Raw genomic sequence first — 23,914 nt, 5'->3', positions numbered from 1 at the left:
TTTGTCTGTGCCAATCACAACAAGTTTACAAATTAAAATTACATTAGCAGGCTTAAAATTTGGGTTCTTTGGTCTGCTTCTAGCTCCTTTTGGGAAGCCAGCTACCAATGCCTGCTCTGACTACCATTTTATCTTCTGACCTGAAAAAGCTGGTGTAAAAGAAAATAAGCTGCCTCTGCTTTTCCTCCTGCTTTCCTGTGGTCTCAATGACAGAAGCCTGCTCCTCAGGGGCAGAAGGCTAGGGGTGAGTGTGTTGCTGGAGTGTGATATACGTAACCAGCTGTTCATCTTCTCTAAGTGAGGGAGAAAATCACCCAGAGGAGCAATGCCTGTCCCTCAGGCAGCAGCTGATGTGGATTTATGAGCCTGTAGCAGACATAATCAACCTATTTAGTTTTCCCAAAGCAGGAAGCAAAGCTCTCCAGTGGGAACAGACCTTCTGTACCCTTCAGCAAAGTACATCTTGCTTCCTGGGTGATTCTGCTCGATGGGAGCCAGAAGCTGGGTGTTGTGTCACTTCAGCTGCAGCCAGCTTATTTACCTGCTTGTGGAACAAGGTCTGCTGAGGATGCTCAGGGCTTTATTTCACCAGGCAGGTACCACAGTCTATCCTAAACCTTTGGAAACAGTTTTCTAATGGAATCTTGCCTGCCTGGGGAAAAGTCTGTACTCATCCTTGCTTTTGGCTCCAGTTAGAGCCAGTTTTTCTGAAACAGAGATTTGCTTGCCCCTGAGAGGGGCCCCTCCTCAGCAGTGACCTGTTCAGCACTTCTGCCTGAGCAGACAGCAGTGTCCGGGTACAGCCAACGCTGCTGAACCTGGGGCTGCTTAGCGAGAAAAGAAGACATTAAATCTATGGCAAACAGTGCTCCAGCGAGCTGTGCTGGTTCCTGTTGTGCCCTTTTCTCTTTGAACTGATCGAGGGCAGGGCAGGCTGAGCAACAAGGGCCAGGGCTGAGCCGGGGCTCAGGGAAGTGTGTGCGCCTGGAAGTGGCTGCTGAGAGGGAAATCTTTACCTCTCATGAGACCGGGGAGCACAGGAGCTGTTCTGAGAGCAGCCCCTCTGATTGTTTGGATGCAAGGCCAGTGCATGGATGCAAGCACTGCAGGGAAAACCTGCTGGTGTTCTCACTGTTTGCTTTTTATTGGCAGCATCTGAGAGCCACAGGCACGGTTCAGAGCCCCCCTGTGCAGGGAATTGATTGTGAGCAGGATTGGGATGCAAAGCGACAGCTCCTCAGGGACTGGCTGAAGTTTGGTGCTTTTTTCAAGTTTTATGGAAGAAACAAATTGGCTCTTAAAGAGCGTTGGAGCTGGTGGTATTTATGGCCAGCCTGAGCAATATAGATCCTTTCAGCATCTTCCTCAAGAATGTGAGCAGTGGAAGGCTGAGGCCTGGGAAAAGGAGTTTGTAAGCCAAATTCCAAAGGCGGTGTTGAATTCAGGTGGCACATTTTGGTGGCAAATTGTGGGATTTTAGGCAGTATGTGTGTTTTCAGGAAAATCTGAGGTATAAAACAGGTTTGAGAAGATGTGGAAGCCATCTTCAAGGAGGAAATTGTTTGCTATCTTTTGGAAGATCTAGTAATAATGTATTTAAACATTTGCATGGTGCAGGGTAAAGAAGTTGGTAAATACCTGTGAAAACTTTTATTGTTTTCTGTTGTGACTTTTTCTTACCCTCCTTCTTCTATTTGATTTTATTGGCTGAGTTTGGTTTTGCTTTTCTTTTTTACCTTTTTAAATCAAAAGAACTCCCTGGGAATTACTGTAGATCTTCTTCAGAATTCCTTTGTAAGACAACTGTGTTTTTTTTCTTGTCTAATTCATGCTGAGAAGCAGCATAGCCCACAGGAAGCACCATTAATTTCAAGGAACCAATCAGCTTTAGTAAGGCTATTAGTTGAGATTATTAGGTGAGAGTTTGTGCAATATTGCAAGTGCCAAGCTATTACCAAATTTTACATTGATTTTTCCAATTGTCATATTTTTTGACAAGTGTTGTAATTGTTTACTGGAAAAGGAAATGAGTATTCATGTTGCTTATTTTTGCTGCCTCTCCGTTTTAGAGAGAGGAGTAATTCATTATCTCACGGATAGAAAACAATTAAAGTGTTGTTTCCTTAATGACTGCATGATAATGGAGTAACAAAACTGCGCCTCAGACCCGCAGCTCCTACCAGAGTTCCTGGGAGGGAGAGGAGTGCTGGGTGCAGCTGAGCTGGCATCAGAAATGTCTCATTTTTCCTGTGCTGGGGGTGATGGAAATCTCCCTGCAAGCTACTCTATTACATATGCTTATGCACTACTGAAAAAAATGCAGGCAGTGGTAGAAAATACCACTGCAAGCGCACCCTGAATATAGGAATTCTTAATTTGTAGGCAGAGCTTCACTTATCTGGCTGCGAGCCAGTTTTTTATGATACAGGCAGCGGTGTTTGTTTAATGTGTCCCTTATCGAATCCCAAAGCTAATATTTGCCTTAGTCCTCTATGAAGATAAACAGGAACTGTTTGAATGAGAATTAAGATATTGTGTATCATACTCCTCAGAACTGAATCTGGGCACTTTACCTTGAATCCAAAGAAATGTCTTGCAGATGTGAATTCACTCTGCTCAGAGCAGGCTGTCTTTAAAGCTGGTTTATGTAGTTAAAATATTTGGGGAGGTTATAGTAATGAGGTTTTCATCAAATGCAAAGCATTCTGGAGTTGCTTTGAATCCATCAACAGCCTTTCAGGTCAAGCTTTTGGTCCTGAAGGTAGTAAAGAGGTGGTGTTTTGAAGCAACTCGTACAGGACTTCTGCATTCCTGCAAAGAGGAGTTCTGCAATCCCAGCCTGGCTGTGCAGGAGAGACTGATTCACGGTCATCAGCACAGGCAGAGCTTAAAGTTTCCTTGCCTTCAGTGCCTTCATTCCAAAACCGCATTCAAAAGTAGAATTATTCTCTTTCCACAAGCTCAGATTTGAAGACAAGCAGCTGCATGAGCGCTCTTGCTGTGGCTGGTAAGAATAAAGGTAAATAAATGGGTGGTAAAACAAATGATTCCTGCATGCCATTGCTGATGCTTGTCAGGACCCCACCTTCCCCATCGCCACTCCCTCAAAAATAAACCAAACCAGGTGGCTGCAAAGTTTAACATAGCTTTGTAGAAGCCTGTGAGAAACAATCTGGTACTGCAAATCATGGTGTGGTAATGCTAGTGAAATGTGCATGGGGGAAAAAAGGGAAGGGACTTAGAGTCACCGCAATGCAGCTGGGGAAAGGAACAGCAACAAATGATCACTGCATTAAAATAATATGTACTATGTTTTTCCTCACCAAGCAGTATTTGTGTAACATTCAAAGCTGAACAGGAAAATCTGAAATTATCATGAAGCTATGAAAAGAGGATTATTGTGCAAAAAGAAATCTGTAGTAATGAGGAAAAATAGCATTTCATGCTAAGGGCAAGCTTTAAGTATTGAGATAAGAACAATAGCAACTGTTAATGCTGATAATCATGAACATTTGAGGTTTCCAGATTCTTGCCAGGCTCACCACATGCTTTGTCAAGCTAAATGCTGGGAGGAAGTAATGTAGCTGGAACTTGCTGGAGTGCATTAGGTGGAGAAGAGGAAACCTTGTTTCCTGGCAAATAACTTTTTCAGCTAATGCTTTTTTTGCAGTTTTTGGCCAGCTGCGCTTTTGAGTGAAAATAATATTTGGAGAAAGATGGCATAGCACACTGAATAATATACAACGTTCAAGAATAAATGGTCTCCATCCCAGTGGAGATACAGGAGCAGGCTAAAGTCTGTTCATTACCTACATGAAGTAATTATTTTGTGTATGTCAGGAACGTCAGAAAAGCATCTTTCCCTTTCTCCCACCCTCAGGCCCCTGTGTTTATGTGGATGGCACAGCCATGGCAGGAGAACTGCTGCTGGTGATAAATGTGCCTGTGAGCTTTGCCCAGGGCCCCAGAGGATGGGGCTGTGTGCCACAGAGGGGCAGGCACATGCCTTGCTGCTGAGTCCATCCACAGGCAATATTTCATGTGACTTTCCCTGGAGGATTTAGACTGGAAGAAAACCCCTGCAGAATTTAGCTGATCCCTCCTTTACTCTCATATTGAGCCTTGTGCAGAGAAAATGAGAGCAGACACCAAGCTCTGCATTGTACTATGATGATTAGGAGCTGTGGAACCAAAATAATCTTCCAGGTTGCTCCACTGGGATGGCATCAGAAAGGGAGTTTTGCCACACTTTTGGCTATAACAAGCAAATCAGATGAGTTCTGAGTAGACATTTTTACCTCTGGCTCCAATACTTATTACAGGTAAAACAATCACCAGATTTCTTTGTTCTATTCTAAATTATAGCCCGAGGATTCACTTTGGTTCAATACTTGGGGTAGATCAGGCATTAATGGAGCAACAGTGGATTAACACCCCCTGCAACTGCATTGTTCCTGCAGGCAGAACTCCCTGCCTGCCCTGCCTGGGAGTGCTGTGGAGCAGAGATGAGCTCACCCTGTCTGCATTTTGAGCTGACCAGGCACCATATGGATGCAGTTAGTGCCGTGCCCTAATGAGAGACGTGGCATTCTAGCTTGGGGCAGCATCTGACATTTACCATGTCTTCCAGTTGGCTGGAAGCATGGGCACAGGGAGCTGGTGCCTGTCTCAGTGTGAACATTGCCTCTGCCTGAGACATATTGCGCAAAACTGTGCGTGAAAGACTCGCAGGGTGATTTTGTGAAATTGTTATAAAGTGAAACACTCTCAGTAATATGAAATTACTCCTATTAGAGCTGCAGCTTGAGTAGGTTATGTATGATCAAGAAGCACCAATTCAAGTTCTCTTGTCCCTGATTTTCTGTAAACACTGGTTTTGGTAGTCTCCCACTGCTGGCATAGATTTTGACTACTGTCACATCTTGCAAAAGGGAGCTGTCTGAAATTGTTTAGTTTTCAGGCTGGATGCTGAATACTCTGGTAGCATAGGCACTTTAAAAAATACCAGGAGGAAAACTTTTGAGGAACTTTTGTCTTTATTAGTTTGATGAGGTAAAAGTGTGCAGATGTCTTCAAAATCAAGGAGCCTTGGATGCCAAGTATTTTTTTAGGGTTCAGCACATTAAATATATTAAATAGCAAGGATGGATGTGAAGGTGAGCATATAGAGGTACATGTGCAACGTATATTACACAGATGTACACAGGTATGAGATAGATTTCTACCACTCAATGCACTTTCCCCTTCCTGTCTTCTGTAGAAGGAAAGTTTCTTTCCAGGCATTGAAATTTGACAGCAGCAAACAAATAAATGAGGAGACATTTTCCATTTAAGGATTTGAACCTTAATCCAGGTTTTTCCTTGTGTTATTTCCAGAGCTTTTCATCATTTTCTCCCCATGTCTTCTTCTTCTGTGCAGGAAATGATCCAAGTATGGTAATTATGAAAACCCCTGTATCTATTAACCTTGCATCCTGTAAGTCATTAACAAGAATTCATAGTACAGCCTTCCATTTTATGAGAGAGTTATAGAGCAAACGGAGAGTTTCTGAAAAAGTACAATTAGATGACAGGCAACAACCTAGGAGATGTTAGGAGTGGAGCAGGAGAGCTGCTGCTTTATTTTTTCAAGGATGAATGGTGGGAAGAGTTCTTGGGCAGGTCTGTTCTGGAGTTAGAGCAGAACCTGGCTTCCACTGTGCAAAGTGGCACCACTAAATAAAGAAACTGAGGAAAGCCAGAAAGAACAAGCTGTTTCTCAACAGATACGTGAGAATGGAGCAACTCCCACGGGAGGCCAAGCACGAAGGAGAGAGAAATGGCCCAGCCAGCATGGCTGCCTCATATCTTAATTTAGCCCAGCTTCTTGGCAAAGCAAGGGGGTGAGGCCCGGTGGAGGAGGAGAGCTGGGTGTGTTTTCCCCAAATCCTGTTTGCAATGGGCAAGAAATCCTGCTGGCTGTGCTGCAGTGAAGCACTGGGGTTCAGTGATCTGCCAGTGGAACCCAGCTGTTGGAGGTGCATTCCTTAGTGCTTCCAGCAAATCCTGCCTGCCCCTTGTCTGCAGCAGGTCTGTACTCAGTGGGGAATGACCTAAATGTCTGGACAGGAGGAGACCCCATCCTGCTGTTCAAGCACCTCTCCTCTTCCCCCTAAGGTTTGGAAGCAAGTAGACATGGCAAATGTGATCTGTGAGCTTGCACTGCAGAGCTGGCAAGGTGCTCTTGCCATTGTAGGTTTCTGCAGGCTCAGGCTGAGCTATTTTGATGTAAGATGCTGCTTCTGTCTATTCCAGACCAACTTTAGTCATACAAAACAAAAACTCTAAGCAAAATAAAAATGATTGACTACATTGCACAGTAAAAATCACTTCTAGACCTAATCCTGGGCATTGCTTCAGCAATACATTTTGGCAGGTAGAGAGATGATAAATATTGAGCTCTTTGCTCACTGTTGCTGTCTCTTACATGGCAGCTGTCCCACAGTAATTTCTGATTCCCTACTCCCATTTCCATTTTATTGAACCACAGACCCTATAGACCCTTGTTTTTCCTTTTTCCCGTTTTTGTTGGTGCCTCTTGGTTCTGTCCCAGCCTTTGTTCTGGGCACTCTGCCGGTGTTTCTCAGGAGCCTTTCAGCTCCTTCCTCCAGTTCCCCACCCTTCCTAGTGACTCCTTCCCTCACACATTCCCCTCTCTCATGCACACCCCGCTGTTCCATTTCTTATCCACATTTTCCTACTTTTTTCTCCTCCTACACACTTCTTGCTTAATGCCTCCCTCCACTTCTGGCTGCATGTCAGCTATTGTACCATTAAAAATAACCGAGAACTAATTAAAATAAAAATATTCCTGATGCATTGTTTTTTAGGACTAGATTTGTAGGATCCTACCAGTCTACTTACTTTTTTAGCAAAAGAATTTACGGCCACTTCAAAATCCATTAAAACCCTTCCAGGTTTTCGCCTTATTTGAAGCTGTGTGTCACATATATTTCATATCTATGACATAGGTAGTGTTTATTAGCTACAGCATGGCATGATTTTGTTTCAGCTGAGATCTCTGTGCTGTTGAGCCTAACCCAGGAATGTATATTTCTGTGTCCTGCAGCTTGCTTTTCCTTTGAAGAGTTGTGCAGTGGCACACACAGGTATTCTAAAGATCTCATGCCTGAATATGCCAAAATAAACCTCCTTATTTTCATTTTTACTCAGGACATATTTACACAGCTCTTACATGACATATCACCCTTCAGTCCTAACCTGCTCTCTGACTGCCAATCTCCAGCTATTGCCAACAGTAAAATGGTGAACCTTGCAGGGAAATGAAGGTTATTTAGAAAAAGTCACACAGCACTTACAGCTTTCACTGTGGCCGTGTGGAAGTGACAATCGACTCTGCAAATGCAGGCAACTTCTGTGTGTTCATAATTTGTTTACCACTAGTCAGATGTTCTCAGTGTCCCTTTTTCCATGTCTCTGGCAGTGCTGTGTTGAGCTGCAGTGATTCAGGGACCAGGCAGTGAGTTAATGCAGCTCATATTGTCACCCTCATGGGGCTCGTTTGCCTACAGGCATGTCAGAAGGAACAAGTAATATAAGGGCATATATAACTGTAGCTGGCAGCATTCTGAAAAGATGCTGAAACTCCCTTTAAATGGATAGTGTAGGACATCAGGAGCTAAGTAGCTGAGGAAAAAGATAAATTTTCTTGAACAGTGCTGTGTTTCTGTAGTTGGGCTGTGCCTGGTACTTGATCTAAATGAGTGTGTGTATGTGGTGTGCCGTGCAGCCGTCCCTCGTGCGCTATTTGTTCCTAACGCTGTCTTGCACATTTCCAGTATCCATCACAGTTCACATCACCTGCTCTTCTACACAGCTTAAGCCTGATGAGGGAGGGAGTAGAGAAGGCAAAGCCAGAGTCTCCTCACTGCAGATAATGGCATAGGGGTTACAGTGAGTTTCTGCTCACTACCTTCAGGAACTTGAAGGTTCAGGGTGTTTTTCCACCAACCTTGAGGGAGGAGTAGGGAAGCCTGTAGTGTGATTGATGCTGTGTTGTTGATGTTCTGCTCTTTCACGGTGTGCCTGCACAAGCCTGAGCCTGTGTGTGCAGCTTCATACTGGAAAGGCCAAGAGCAAACCATGTCTCCCTTCTGTTGGTGCAATCTGGGCTTGGTTCAGCTGCTGGGGATCACCCTGCAGAGCAGAGAGAGAGAGATGCAAGCTTGTTCTGTCTCTCCATTTTGGATTATGGCTGTTGGCTGAATGTGTGTGTCCTTGAATTTGCTAATTGTATTTTTCTAATTATTCTCTGCCAACAGGCACTACAGGTTTTCTGAGCACTTTGCACCAGTACACAGCAGACTGTGTTGTAAGGAAAATGTAGGACAGCCACACACACACAAAAAGTCATGTAATCTCTTGTGATGATCCAATGTGATTATCTGCTGAGATATTCCAGGGAGCTGTAAGGACAAGTTGTTCCAAGGCCAGATTTTCACTGAAGGGAGTGAAGAGTATCACCACGATTATAGAATTTGGACAGTGCATTGCAGCTGTGATCTAAGGGAGAGGAAATGCTGGAGACTTTAAAGCCATTGACTGGCAGAGGAGCAGTGCTAGTGTGCAACCTTGCTGCCAGCCAGGATAATAGAGTTCCCAGTCTGGATCAATTCCAGCTCTCAGACCCCAATTTACTAACCATGGGGGGAAGGACACGAGTCTTCTTTTAGAAGGTCAGTGTTATTTAAGGTTATTTAAAGTGAGTAAACCTGTTTCACCTTTATGAAGAAAACATTGCTGTGGAGTTTTTAGGAGCCACACAGTTATAATGAATAATGAATATATGATACTTCGTGTAGTGTTTAGCTCAGCCTGAGAGAGAGAAAATAATGGAAGTCTCTTCTTTCTGCCTGGGTGTTCAAATGAAGGAAAATCAAAGCTGTTATACCACAGCTATATATCAGCTAACATATTTTAGGAACTGTGGAATGATCATAATTACAAAAAAGTCCTCCAGAGAGAAATTATGAGTCATAGTTTATGTTCTCTTTGGTGTTGCTATGGAAAAAGAGGTTAGTGCCAGTGGTCATACAGCAATATTAATCTCTGATCTGAAAGAAAAATAAATAACAATCTCTAGCTTAACCCAAAGCAGATTTATTCCCAGTTACTGCAGCACACTCCATTAAAGGGGATAACCACATAAGAAAAATTAAAGATGACGTTGATTATCAGTTTTCAACATGCAGTTAGGGAGAGTTCCTTATTTGAATTCAGTCTCCCACAAATGACTTGGTGGAGTGAGAGGAAGGGAAAAAAGGCAGTTTGATCAAAAGGAGGGCAGGAAAGATCAGCCACCACTGACAGCTGCAAGTACGCTGATTAAAATTTCTTTATGCATGCAGTTCGCCTCAGCCCGGGGTGGATGCTGGTTCAGTGCAAATCCCGAAACAAAACCCTGGCAACGGGCAGCCTGGAGCGGTGGAAAGTGGCTTTCAGCCTTTTTCCGTGCATTTGGGAAAGCCAGGGCGGTGAGTCAGGGAGCGGTGGATGCCTGGGCGCTGAGTCAGCACCTCCGGGGCTCTGCCAGTTGTTTCCTGCCCCTCGTTTCCCTGCCGAGCCAAAACCCTGACCAGCACCAAGGGGCCAAACAGCTGCGGGCTGGCTTCGCTTTGCTAGGGGTGAATCTTTTCCTTTGTGTGTAGGAAGGCTACCTGACACCTTCCCCTTGACTCCCAGGGTGAGTGTGTCTCAGTGGGTCACAGTGAAACTTCCCCCCTGCCCACCTGATGTTGTTTTCAAGAGTTGCAGCTACGCTCTCTCTCTGTCACAGGCAGCTCCCAACAGCACAGACCTTGCAGCCAGAACTCAGCTTGAAATTTTGCTCACAGTGCACCCTGCAAAGCAGGGCAGAGCCTTCCTTTCTGCCACACCGCTGCATCTGCTGTGCTGATGGCAGGAAAACTTTTCACTGGGTTGATGAGCTAAGCAGATTGGACTGGGGAGATACACGGGTCCCATGTCCTGCATCTGTGCCTGCAGTTACTGATGATCACAGGAGCTGTACGCATGGCCCAAAACCATTGTGTGGCTGAAAGCATCTTTTGAGCCAGCTGAAGGCTTTTCACTAACTTTCAGGGTTGGGCTGGCCCCTTGTGAAGAGTTTGACCTCGAACAAATTGCCATTACTTCACTAATTCTTCTGAGCTTACCTCTTTTTCAAGTGTGTGACTATCAGTCATCAGTTGTGCAGCTTTTTGGCATTACAGCCTGCAACAACAAAGGGTTTTCACTGCATCAGTGTTAAGGGCTGTCCAGGTGTATTTTACCTTCTGATCCTTTTCTTCTCCACTCTCTTCTGTCTGTTAAAGAGACAGAACAGGCTTCACTCAGGCTTTCACTGTATGATGGCTTTCACTGCACTCTCTTATTTGACAGCGAAATGGTCTAGAAAACCCAAATCTATGCTTTTTCACAGAGGAGCTGGCTTGTGGATTAGCACGTGGAGGTCAATATGGGATGCTCTCTGCTCTTTCCCCTAAAACGGAACAGAAATGTCAGCTGGTTTTGTGTCATTGAAAATGGAAGTATCAGCAGCTGCTGAGTGCTGCTAGTTTAAATATTTATACCATAAGGGCTTTATCACACCCTTTTTCTTTGTGCAAAGCCGCCGCCGATTCCGGTGGAGGTCAGACTCTGAATCTGTGCAGCAACTCCCAGGTCAGGTTTTCCAAGGAATAATGGTACAAGTGGAGCTCACTGTTACCGTGTTAGGAAGCGTAAACAAGCCGTTTTTAAAAGAAGTAATTATGTAGACAAACCTGTCAGCACAATCACGGAATACTCGTGCATGTGCCTGACATCTGCCAGCCTGACAAGATGCAGGCGCATACTTGAGATACTCGAAAGAATACAGTGCTGCTGGTCCCAGTCTGCCTCCTCCCCCAAACAGTGAGTTCTGATGTTTTCAGTCAGGCCTTGAGAGTGGAAGGCAAGGGGAAAAAACAGCTTGGGGAACATCTTGAGAGCCTGAGCTTGCTTCCTCCTCTGGTTTGTAAGACAGCGCAAAAGCAGACATTCGGAGTTGAGTGAACATTTTTCTCTCTTGCAAAGCGTGCTTTGTTTGGTGGGATTACAGACCCACCTGTCCTTGTACATGTGCAACTGTGATGGAGAAAACATTTCATTCTAGTCCTGCAACTGATGGCTGTGTGTGTGCTGTATTCTGAAGTGGGTATTTGAGTTAATTCCCCCAGATGCTCAGTATCTGCATTTCCAATGGTTTTGCTGGATAGCATTGTAATGCTCTTAAAACACTGTGCGTAGGATTCGTTTCAGCATCTCTAAAACTGGATAAAGCATTGCCAGGGGTGTTGTTTGAATTAAAGCTTAGCAGGACAAACAAACCAGCATATCTGAAAGCAAAATGTAAACATGATGCTGGGGCTCCTGGTTAGCACGTCGTGGCTGTGGGAGGTTGACAGCTGCTGCATAAAGGTTAAACGTGCTTTCTTTGGTCTGTCAGTAAAATTAAGCCTGCTAAAGACTATGTGGCACTCCAGAAGACAAGAGTTTATCTGTGTGCATAAACAGAACATAGTCTTCAATATAAATATGCTTTCAGGACTATTTAGAGTATTAGGAGCACGCTGCAGTCCAATAAAAAGATGCAGATTGACCCAGGAGATTTTGGAAAGTGCCTGAGTGCGTTTAGATGGGCTGGAAGTGTCTGGAAAGCAAAGCACTGGTGTTTGCATTGCTAAATAACAGCATAGGATGAGAAAGAAAATAGTATGGATACAACAGGGACAGGAACTGGAGTAATAAATACTTGACCTTTAAATTTCATCTTTGCCAGCTTCTCAGACTGCTTCTCCCAAGGACTGACATGGCTCTGTTTTATATTATGCTTTTATTTGTCATATTCATAGTTAGTTACAAGTAAAAATTATTGAAATCCACTGTAGTTAATACAAAATAAAAATATAGCTGCACGAGTTATGCCATGATTTTTCTTAGAAACAGTATCTTCTATATGATACCATGCACTTAAGAGCTTAACTCTTAACAGTACTTGCCTACACTAAGCTCTGACTGACTAACTTCCAGTGTGATTTACTGGTTACAGATATTATCCCTGTGGAGTAATACCTGTTAATTATTTAATAATGGTACTTCTGCTGTAGCTTGTATTTCCCCTGTAATTCGTGATTCTAAACACAAAAGGAAGCGACCTTTTAGTGCAATGTTATGTATCAGTAGAATTTTTATGTATATAAAAAAATAAAAATAACCCACTGCATAAACAACCAAGGATGTAAGGGAACTGTTGTGGGTATTGTGCTTCCCTTTCCTCCCTTGCCCCTTACCTTTAAGTGACAGGAATGAACATTCATAGTGAACAAGCTACCTCGTAACCTCTCATTTTCAATTAATTTTGAAAAATTACAGACTAGCAATTTTGAGAGCAGGTGGGTGACTTTGATCAAAGTTACTAGCAGAGAGAAACAAATCCTGTGGCTTTGCAGGCTTGTACTTAGGTAAACTCATCCCTGCCATGAAGTTCAATCCATAACACATTGTTCCCTTTGGACATGCCTGAAAGAGTATTTCACCTTTTTTGAAGAAATTCTCCTTACATCCCTGTAATTATCTAACTCTCCTGTGTAGATATAGCTCTATATATGAAATAATCTGTAAAAAGATAAATTATGCTATTTTCAAAATACTCTGAGATACAAAGTTGTGCAGGTGCAAAATCTGATAGTATATTGCTACAAAGACTATGAATTAGTTAGTGTTATCTGAGTACATATACTTTAAGCTGGAGTATAGATTGAATACTGTGGGGGGTTATTTTTGCTTCTTTTGCATTTCATAGCATTTCATATTTTCTTCAGGATACCTTCATGTTCCTATAAAACACTTTTTTCTTTTCAATTTCTGAACCCTTAAAGGTACAGTAATTGATCACACATTCACGCTTGTCATTAATGTATTTCCATAACTCTGTTAGATTGAAAAATACTTTTTTTTTTTTTTTTTTTTGCCCTGCCCCCCACCTAAACACAATGATTTCTTCTAAATTAATAGCGAGTAACTACTGGCAAAAATCTTTCCCCCACTGAAATGGATGGAACTGGGTTTTCAGCTTTGCCCTCCAAGTACTCAGCTCTTTTAGTCCTATGGTGCTGTGGAGCAAAGCCCCAAACAAACTGTACGTGTGTGCACAGTTTCTGAGGCTGTTGGCATTCACAGAGCATGGCAAGGCAACCGAAATCAAACATTCCCATTGGCATTCCTACATTTACATACAAAACTGCTCACAGTGCTGGCAAATACTGGGGGGAAGAAAAGAGAACAGAAATGCTTGGGTCTTGACTACTCTCCACGCCTTCCTCTGCCCTAACTCTAAGAAAGCCAGCTGATCAGCTTGCTTCTACCAGACATCCCCTCCTCCTGCTAGTCTCAGACACCAGTTGGCAGCATCTCTAAATTCATGAACACCAGTGACTGGGCCTAAAACAGAGCACGCTGCAGCTTTAGTCGTTGACCTTGCCCACTCTGCATTCCAACAGGATGCAATAAATTATCACTGCAGAGGAAAGGATGGAAGAGTGGCTTCTCCTGCCTGTGCAGGTGAAACCAGTTCCTCGCCTACGGAAAACCGTGTGTGTCTGGCAGGAGAAGGGGGGGTTGGGCTGCCTATGCTGTTTGGTCCACCTGCAGGACGGCTGCTGGGGTCGTTTCTTCATCAGATTGCTCCATCTCCCCGCCAGCTGGGTTGTTTCTCTCATCAAACAGTTTCTGGCTAGAAACTTCCAGAGGCACCCCGTACTCTTCGTCATCTTCCACGATGGACAGCTCGATGTTGTTGCTCATCACGGCCTTGCCTTCCACTCTGGCCTCCTTCTCCAGAGAATCCACGGCTGCCTTGCCCTCCTCGGCCAGGGAGGTGGTGGGGGTCATGTCCGAGTGCATGCTGGCAAAGGACATCTCATCCTCGTTCTCAGCCTGCTCGTTGCTGGCGGTTTCTGAGGGTCTGTCCTCAGCTTCCGCGGGGCTTTCTCCTTCACGGCCTTTCTTCGTGCTGAATCCCACTTTGAAACCTGAGCCCTTTGCAGAGGAGGATTTCTGGTGATGCACAGTAAGTGACTTCTTGATCTTTTCTCTCCGTTCAGGTGACACGATCTTTGTGCTGATCTTGTTCATCTTCTTCTCAATGTTTTGGCGGGAAAACGCTTTCTTCAGGCTGTCCACCTTCTTCAGGCTGGATCTTTTAAGCTTCTCAGCTCTCGATTCTTCTGTTTTCTCCTCTGCACTGTCATCCAAGTCATCTCCCTCCGGAAACATGTCATCATCTGAACCCAACTCCACTGTGTGCAAGGTTTCTTCCAGTGTTTTGTTCTCATCCACAGGCTCCTCTTTTCCTTCTGTAATGCTAGGAATGGGCTCTTTTGCAAAAACACTGGCAGGGATCTCGTTTTCCTCCTAAAAGAATTGACAATATTTGAGTTTTATAGTTCACAGGATACAAATTTAATAAATAAAGCACAACCCTGAACAATTATTCCCCCTCCCCCCACATTGATGAGATGAATGCTGAGTGTTTATTCGTTTTTTTCCAATACATTTAACCAATAACAAAGCCCACTGAACCATTATCTGGTAAAGTTTAAGACTTCTGAGCTGTCAGCTGTACGACTACTCTTTCAAAGTGACTTGGGATGTATGGAGAATGGAAATCCTGTTCTTTTAATTTATATTAGATACTCTACAACGAGAGTTTAGCTGTCAGGTTGTACACCTGTCCCTGGGGAGAAGGGAGGGAGGTTGTTCTGCAGACCTCTGAGTAGACCTCCAGAAGTCACATAACCCCACAGAGCTCTCAGCTTCTTGAGCCAAAAACTGAGAATATCCCTGCAGAGGTGTTGGGTGCATCTGGGAAGTATGGCAAATGGCAAATGCAGTTAGCACTTCTGCCATATTCCTGGAAAATTTATGTTGCTGTTAGAAATGGATTGTTTCTATTGAGAAACCATGAAGTTTATGGTGTTGAGAGTATTCCTATTTTACAGCTATTTACAGAAAAAAACCCCAAAACCCAAACTAATAAATTTTGCTGGTAAATATTAAAATGTGGAGAGGATACAAATGTAAGGATGCAAATTTATGGTAAACAAAAATAAAAAGACACTATACCACACAGAGAAGTAAGTGCTTCTAGCTAACAGGGAAACGATTGCCTTTTAGAAACGAAAGAAAGAAAGGAAGGAAGGAAAGAAAGGAAGGAAAGAAAGAATCTAAAAACAAAAAAACAAATCTAAAAACAAAAGGCTGAGCAAGGGCAGAAGCTGCAGGTCGTAACGAGGGATGTCTGTGCTCCCTGAGTGCACAAGCTCTGCAACCCCGAGCTGCTCAGAGGCAGCACAATGAGCACTCTGTTCTGTGCAGGTTTTGCAGGCATCTACCCATGCAAAGAAAAGGAGGCTCCTTGCACACTCCCTTCTCCTCTCAGCACTTGGAGCCTTGCATCTGCATAGCCTCTACTCATTACCTTCTTTATCGCTTTCAGACAGAGTGCATGCAATTTCACTGCCTCACATGCACTGGAAGGATTTTCTTTCCCCTCCTCCCTCCACATTTATCTTTAGATACAAAAAGCAGTAAGTGCTGAGTGAAATGGTTGTAATAGGCTCAGATCTGTCCCTAGTGGGCCTGAGTGTACAGTTAAGGGGAAAAAAGGCCACATACACTTCCAAGTTCATGCTCATTATTTCAGGACTGAGCATACAGTTGTGATCACTGCAGAGAATAGTGTCTTGGGTTAAATTTGCTGTCAAGGCTGTTGTACATGGTTGTTGTTTAGTCTGGGGGAGAGGAGGCTCAGGGGTGACCTTATTTCTCTCTACAACTCCCAGAAAGGAGGTTGTGGCCAGGTGGGGGTCAGGCTCTTCTCCCAGGCAACCAGTGATAGGACAAGAGGACACTTAAACTGTGTGTCAGAGAGGCTAGGTTGGACATTAGGAAGAATTTCTTCACAGAGAGAGTGATTAGACACTGGAATGTGCTGCCCAGGAAGGTGGTGGAGGTGTCCCTGGAGGTGTTTAAGAAAAAGACTGGACGTGACGTTTGGTGCCACGGTCTGCTTGACAAGGTGCTCTTGGGTCACAGGCTGGACTCAATAATCTCGTTTCCAACCCAATTGTTTCTGTTATTCTGTGATTCTATTAAAAACTAGGACTCCATTGGTAGCCCTTCTGGAACCCAAGACTATGCAATAGGCAGAATAATTTTTTACCATATATATATACACATACACACAGTGATTTGAGTATGCTGGTTAATATCCTGCATGGATATAAAAATGAAAAGTATAAAAGAAATGGATGCTGGTTTGACAGTTTGTGCATGCTTTATTCCTGTGGGTTCTGCACACCTCTCTGGGCCAGTGGCCTCAGTCAGATGCACTGGCACAGAGCTGTACAAGCCCTCTGCCTGCTGTGGAACATCTAATGAAGCCACTCTCTTCACCTGACACCTATTATGTTGTTGCAATTGTCAGCAACAGTGACCAAGATAACAAAACAAAGGAAACCTGCACCAGCTTTAAGTGAAGCCAGCTGTTAACTGCTGTACAAATATTTATATTTTCTCTCCACTGCAGCTAACGAAATGTGGATTACATGAGTGGGTGCAACATTGAATTATTCCCCAGAGCACGAGAACTCAGTATAAAACATAATTTTCATGTCTAGTGCATTCTTTCCAAACCTAGGTAATCACACACAGTTTTAGACATCTGAACATTCAGGTGTGAGTGCCTGAGTGGTATACAAAGCTCTGATTTTAATGAGTAGAGAGGTGGGTTGTTACTTTTAAAGTATTTTATCTAGGGAAGTGGTGTCATATGAGTTTAATCACAGCGCAGTGTGAGCCAGAGATGGGTCTGAAAGGTCCTTCTCAAGGTCAGTTTAGCTCTGTCTACAGTATTCATGGTGAACTGAAGTGCTGCATGCAGTCTCTAGAATATGGATACAGATTGCTTTACAATTTTTATCAAATTTCTGACTGAGTAGAAGAAAGATTGTCAAACTACCAATGTTTATAAAGGGAAAAAAAAAAAAAAAAACCAAAACAAAAAAAAAAACCCAAAATATACTGCATAATTATGAGCTAATGATTGAATTAAAATACTAGGTGGTCTCTGGCTATCAGGCAGTACTGGAATTCAAGTGATCAGCCCTCTGTCTAAGCTTCCTGCATGGCTCTGGAAAACATCAGCCTCTGGGCATCTATTTGTGTGCTTATAAAATGGGAATGACACGCTTCCTATGTCATGCTTCCGAAAGACCTTAGGATTACAGGAACCACTAACATGCAAATGAAAATAAATTAAGTAAAATGCTTTGAAAACATCAGGGTGCTATAGCAGGAATGCTCTGTGGTGGAACAGACACTTCTATTTCAAACGCGGTTACTGATAACTCCTTGTAAGTGGGCTGTTGATAACTTTTTAGTCTTACAAGTTTATGTGACAGCTGTATTTTGTTTTCGATACATTTTTAAGCAGGCTGCTATTTCATTTAGGAATACTAGAACAATACACTGAAAAATGCCAGCTGTTACAAACTGCATAACTATTTTCCATGCCAAAAGAAGTAGAACTTTGATCTTTTCTTCCTGATCTAATCTAAAATTCTAAGAAAGCAATACATCTTTGTATTTTCCACATCTGAGTTCAAAAACAGCCCTTGCATTTTTTTCTTAGATGGGCTTGACTGTAGGCAGCTAGCTTCTCTGAATTTTATTTTTCCATGTAGGAGATGAATAGAATAGTGGAAGTCCTCTGCATGAAACAACTCTTGCTAACACTAGTAATACTTGCCTAGTTAAAATCAGTGCCTTCCTTGCGGCTTTTATCAGCCACCCTCGGGAACTTCCTGCAGGTCAGAATTTCATCCCTATCTTTTACAAAAGGGAATAAGATCCTTAAGAGTGTACCACAAAACTGGATGGCCTGAGTCAACAGGTAGATAATTTACTCGGGAAGTGCTGTTTCTCTGATGTTGCATGAGGGAAATCAATCTGCTTTGGTTGGGTTTTTTTGTTATATTTGCTGTATGAGACCATGACCTTCAAGAAGGAGAGAAGGCATTTTCTCAGTCCAGGCTCCTCTGTATGTTGCTGTTATATGCCCAAATGATCAGTAGCCTAAAACTTGTTTTGCTACACAAAATGGGTCAAAACATGACAAATCTTCTGAAACCAGCTCCAGCTCCTTTGCTTCGGACAAACACAGCTCTGCAGGCTTGGGTGTCACAATGGGAAAGGAGGGCAGAGGAAAGTGCCACCACCCATTTGCACGTCCTGTGCAGGCTGGGGCAGTGCCTGCACCATCCCCTGATCTCCCACAGCACAGCTGGGCCAATCCCAAAGAGCTCTGGGAGGTATTTCTGTCATTAATCAATATCAGAGTATTCTCCCTGCAAGGCTCCAGCGGAGAATACAGCATTATCGGCTTGTAGTTCTTCTGGTTCCCTCACTTGTTCATTTGTAGGCTTGAAGTTGCTTTTGCAAAAGATTATTGCAGTGATCTGAACAAGAAGATACAATAAAATGGCTAATTTTTGGTGCCCTCCTCTTGCTTCATTTTAGGATGAAGGATTTACCCTCAGCAGCATCTGAAAAGGACCTGAATATTAGTGTGCTTGACCCCAAGCTGCAATTTTGACTTATTTGATCTGTCCTATTTCCATGACATTTAACCGGTAAACATGATATTTAATTGAAAAATTAAACATAAGCCTTTTTTATCTCCCATTCTGCTTTTGCAGCTAAAAAAGCAAACAAAACCCCCACCAAACCAGAACCAAAAAGCTGGTCATGTGGCGAGAACAAAATAGAGGGGAACAATGCCAAAGCTTAACAAGGATTTTTAAAACAGTCACTTCAGTGTTTTGCTGAATTGCTGTGTCATTTATAATAACTTTTGCATCCTCAAATTCTTGGAATGGAGCTCCCTTAAAATATGCCACCAATTAAAGAAATATATGCAGACATTCTAGGGAGAGAAAACTAAGAGCATTTTAATGGAAAATATGTAAATAGGTGAACTTTTCTAAACACAGTTCATTCTCAGTGCTTATGCAGAGGGGAAGCTGATGCTGGCACGTGGCAGCACAGCTTCATAAAATGCAGAGCTGGAGCTCAGTCGTGTGTTCTGGCATTGCTCAGTGCTCCCACCAAGTATTAGGGAGTTTAGGGTATGTGGTGAATGCAGAACTGAATCAAAAATGTGAATTTTTATTTTCATATTGAGCTGTCTGGGGAAGCTGGTTCTAATGAGAACATGCTCTGTGAAGTCTGGCATTGTTTTTTTTCAGTGGGTAAGAAGGATCCCCCAGCTGAAGAGGAGTCCCATACATCCAGATTCCCCTTTGTTTTCACAGAGATCTGGCGTCAATATGGCTTCATTACTGTGACTTCTCCTTCCTGCAATTGTTTTTCCATGGATTCCTGTGCAAGGCAGGACAGAAACCCAGCCAGCCTGCTGTTTTTTTCCCCTGTGCAGTTATCCTAGCAAGGCAGTGGCCCTGCTGACTACCAGACTGTCCCTCCTCCAGCATGAAAGGAGGGACAGTCCACGCTGCCATTTAACTGCAGGCCACTGCCAGGAGCAATTCCCAGCTCAAAGTTTTGTGGTTTTTTTTTAAAAGCAAATTTAACTGCAGTGTTTCTTTTTTTAAATCTTGTGCTCCTAATCTGCACTAGCTTGCGATTGGTTAAATTCATAATCCAAAATGTTCTGTGGTGACATTTTCTGGTGAGAGATGGGAACGGTCACCTAAAGCCCTGTAAAAGCTGTGGAGACCAGACCTGCTGTCCAAATCCACCAGGGACAGGCAGTGGATTTTCTTTATCTGTTGTACTGGGACACAGTGTGTTTGCCTTAGGTTTGTGCACTATTAAGGAAAGGTTCAGAGGTTTGAACAGGCCTTAGCTTTACACCCCTATTTAGTGTCTGGAAACGAAGCCAGCAGGACGCTGCTTTACCCCTCAAACCCTTCCTGGGGATTTTTCCTGTTGCTTTCACCCAGTCCCTGCAGATTGCTGCCAGTCGAAGATCTCCACCCAAGCTAACACCAACTGTCCTGCACACACAGAGCTCTGTTTGTCTTTCCTCTCTGCATTATGTCATCCTAAAACAGTAAATATTGAGTCCTCTGGAGGAAGACGCTCCTTGCAACAGGAAGGCCTTAATTCTCATGCTCAGAGGCAGGAGAAATGTTAAAAATTACCTTCCCCCAGGCTCTGCTGGTGCACCCACCCCACAGGACAATGTCTAGGTCTGAACCTGTCATTTCATTAGTCAGTCATTAGCTAACAGGGCCTGGGCGATGGCAGCGTTTTGACACACAGTCATGGATCCTAAATTACTTGCAGAACTGCAGAGAACATGTGTCTTTTAATTTACCCAGTCTCTGGAATAATTTCCACATTCCTTCTGGGGTGGAAACATGCTGCAGCTCCTCCTCTTCTGGCCTGACAAGGCTGGACTGTAATTTGGGAGAACAATAAGCAGGGAGGTGGGGGCTTCCTTTCGGGGGGAATTGCCTGTGCACTAACCAGGCCTGCCAGCTCTTTACAATCAAGCACTGCTCTCTTATTTTGGGATTGTTTAGGAAAAAGCCCCAACAACCCAAGGAGCAGAGTTAGTGGCTGACAGAGGTAACACCCAGCTGACAAGCTCAGAATGGTGAGGTGCCCGAGCTGTGACTACCCCCGCCCAGCATTTGCTCTCCTGCCCTCCCTTAGTGATTTGTGGAGGCCTGTCTTTATTTTTTTGAAATATGTCAAAGTCACGTCCTGTGTTTAGTTAAACCCACGGCGTGCTCTATCCAGACCATTGCTTAAAAAGGGGAAAATATGCAAACTGCTGCTATCACTGGACGGACTCACGGGAAGCTGAGCTTTTAAGCTGAATTTTTAGCTCATCGCTGAATGGGCCAGATCAGTCCTGCGGAGTGAAGCAGGGCATGAGGATATAGGGAGACGCAGCCCTGCTCCTCTCCTGCTTCCAAGGGGAAAGGCAGTGACAGTTTTTAGGGGCATTTCTGCTAAAAGTTTGCAAAATGGGCTCTTTCCTCAAGTTTGCCAAGAGTTTGGAAAAACGTAAGGGCCCCCCCAGTTTACTCGAACCCCAAAACGCACAACAAAACAAACCTTTACCCAAACATATGCTTGGAGTTAGTAAAACACGGCTCATTCCCTTCATTCGCAGAGAATAAAAGGCGGCAGATTTCTCAGGCATGCTAAAAGTTAGTAAAACATGGTCTCTTTCCGCACCTTCGCTAGGAGTTAGTAAAAGGCAATTTTATCTCCATGACTGCAAGAGTTAGAGGGCTTCAAGACTGCAAGAATAAAAGAGAATATTCTATTTTATTCCTTTCCCAAAGTTTGCTAAAAGTTAGCCAAAGAAGGAAAACGAAAATAAAAAAAAAAGTGTTTTCCTCAAGTTTGCGAGAGTAAAAAAGAAAGACAGCTGTTTTCCCAGATTTCCTAGGAGTTCGGGAAACACGCTTTCCGCACGTCCACAAAGAGGAAAAGCGAGCGTTTCTCCTGAATTTGCTAACAATCCAAGAGGCCACATTCCCCAAGTTTAAGACTCAGCAGAAGACTACTTTTTCCCCGAGCCTGCTAAGGCGAGAAGGTTTTTCTTCCACTTAGCACAAAGCCAGCTCTGCTCTCCGACTTTGCGGAGGGCTGGCAGGCAGCGGGAAGCCGGCGGGCTGTTCCCCGCGGGCTCTCACCTGGAAGATGAGCACCTTGAAGCGGTCCCGGCGGAGCAGCTGGGCGTGGTGCTGCTCCAGGCGCCGCACCTGGTCGCACTGGCGGTCCAGGCGCTCCCTCACGGCGCGGGTGTGCGCGCACACCTTCCGCGACTTCTCCAGCAGCTTCTCCACCGCCTGCCCCGTGGCGCCGTGGCTGCGGCACAGCTTCACCAGCTCGCCCTCGATGCCCCGCACCGCCCCTTCCAAGCCCCGCTGCCTCTGCTCCATCTGCCGCTGGTTGCCTTCCACCGCCTCCAGCATGGAGACCAGCTTCTCCAGCAGGGCCAGCACGGTCAGCGCGTTCACCTGCCCGCCGCCCGCCTCCGCGGCCGGCAGCGGCGGCACCGCGCTGCCCGCCGCCGCCTCGCCCATGGCTGCGCCGCCACGGCACGGCACGGCACCCGGCGCCGCTATTAAGGGCAGCGCCTCCGCCCTCCCCCGGGGAGGTTTCGGGCAGGGCCCGGCCCCGGCCCGCCCCGGGCTGCCGGCTGTGACCGCCCCGGGAGCGCCGGGCCTGCTCCGGGCCGACGGAGCTGCGGGCCGCGCTCGCCGCCTGCTCGGCGGCATCGGTAGATGGCAGGAGATACCGCGGAATGCAGGAGGTGTAGAGCGGAGCTCCAGCCTGTCCTATGGTCTGAAGGGCTTAAACTGATAAGAATAATTAAAAGTGCTTAAGTTATTGCTGGAGCCAATATAAGAATTATGGCAGTATGTCGACATGCTTTTAAAAAAGTAAATTATTACTGTAATGCATCAGTTACTACATTAATCACATATCAATGTGCTCTGATAATATACAAAAAATTATATCAGTGTAGCCATGATATTTTATGAAAAATCCTTCGCTAAGTTTTTTCTGTTATCTGAGAAGCCTCAGAAAAGAAATGTAAGCAATTAACTATCTGATGGCCGTGGAATGTGGTCTGGACATTGTTTACCAACAGGTGCATCCTAGACTGGTCCATGTGGATTGTTTTCACTCGATGACCAATCACAGCCGCCTGTGTCGCGGCTCTGAGCAGTCACAAGATTTTGCTATTCATTCCATTCCTGTTCATTCTAGCCTTCTGATGAATCCTTTTCTCTCTATTCTTTTAGTACAGTTTTAACGTAGCATTTTAATATAATATATATCATAATATAATAAACCAGCCTTCTGAAATATGGAGTCAAGATTCGTGTCTCCACACATGGGGTATCCACCACATATCAGTGTACTTATTCTAATATCAGCATCCTTATGATAATTTGTAATAATTGTCATAGTAACTAACAAACTTATGAAACATTTGCTCATGGTGAATCCAATCTCCCATTGTTCCTTCCACCTCATGCAATACCAGACTGGGCTTTGGGGTTTTTAAAATAATAATGTAAATATTTTTATCTCCTCATTGTTATTATTGTTATTATTGTTATTATTTCAGGGCTTTAAAAGTAATTTAGGTCATTTCTATTCTATTCTGTTCTATTCTATTCTATTCGTTAGTAAAAAATCCTAAACAAACAAGTGTGGTGTTGCATGAGTGGAGGGAATGCCAGGATCTTGGATTCCCTGCTTGGGATGTGGAGATTAGCTGGGCACTCTGGTTGTCCTGCCTGGATTCTCCAGATTTTCTTCAGTTAGAAAGAATCATGAGGTTCAGGGTGGCTCTTTTGGGGGAATAGTGATAAACTGGGTGTGGTGGCAGAGGTGCTGTGTTCCCAAGCACTGAAAGGAGCTATTTGACATGAAGAAATATCAAGCTGTTTATTTAGAATAGAGCATAATTTTATCTGTTATCACCAGGGAAAATGTTGCAACATTCCATGGGCTTGGGTGTTTCATCCTGTACTGATGTTCTCAAGCAGTCAATATCTGTCTTCTCTCCTTTACATTTACTTGGAAACAGGACTTCTTGCTGCAACACAGATGTTTCCAATGCTTGAGTATATAGGATTCTAATATTTGGGTAGCTGGCATATAACATTTTCTAATATTTAGCCAAATATGCTTTATGATTTCCCTACATCCCTAGGTTAAAACCATCTATTTGGAGTCCAAATGACCATGATTCCTGCCCTTTCCTTTGTACACA

At 44.1% G+C, this 23,914-nt stretch overlaps 1 protein-coding gene across 1 annotated transcript; it reads right to left on the bottom strand.

Moving 5' to 3' along the window:
• Positions 1–11,895: 11,895 nt before the first annotated feature.
• Positions 11,896–22,239, bottom strand: CAVIN2 (caveolae associated protein 2). The gene is made up of 2 exons (XM_041403216.1): positions 21,816–22,239; positions 11,896–14,493 (listed from the first exon to the last, which is right to left on the bottom strand). The coding sequence occupies exons 1-2, from the start codon at positions 22,206–22,208 to the stop codon at positions 13,708–13,710; spliced, it is 1,179 nt and encodes a 392-aa protein (XP_041259150.1). The 5' UTR covers positions 22,209–22,239; the 3' UTR covers positions 11,896–13,707.
• Positions 22,240–23,914: the final 1,675 nt, after the last annotated feature.

Source organism: Onychostruthus taczanowskii, unplaced genomic scaffold (genome assembly GCF_017590055.1).
Source record: "Onychostruthus taczanowskii isolate IOZ18803 unplaced genomic scaffold, ASM1759005v1 scaffold20, whole genome shotgun sequence".
Classification (NCBI taxonomy): domain Eukaryota; kingdom Metazoa; phylum Chordata; class Aves; order Passeriformes; family Passeridae; genus Onychostruthus; species Onychostruthus taczanowskii.
This window is presented reverse-complemented; position numbering and strand designations above follow the sequence as displayed.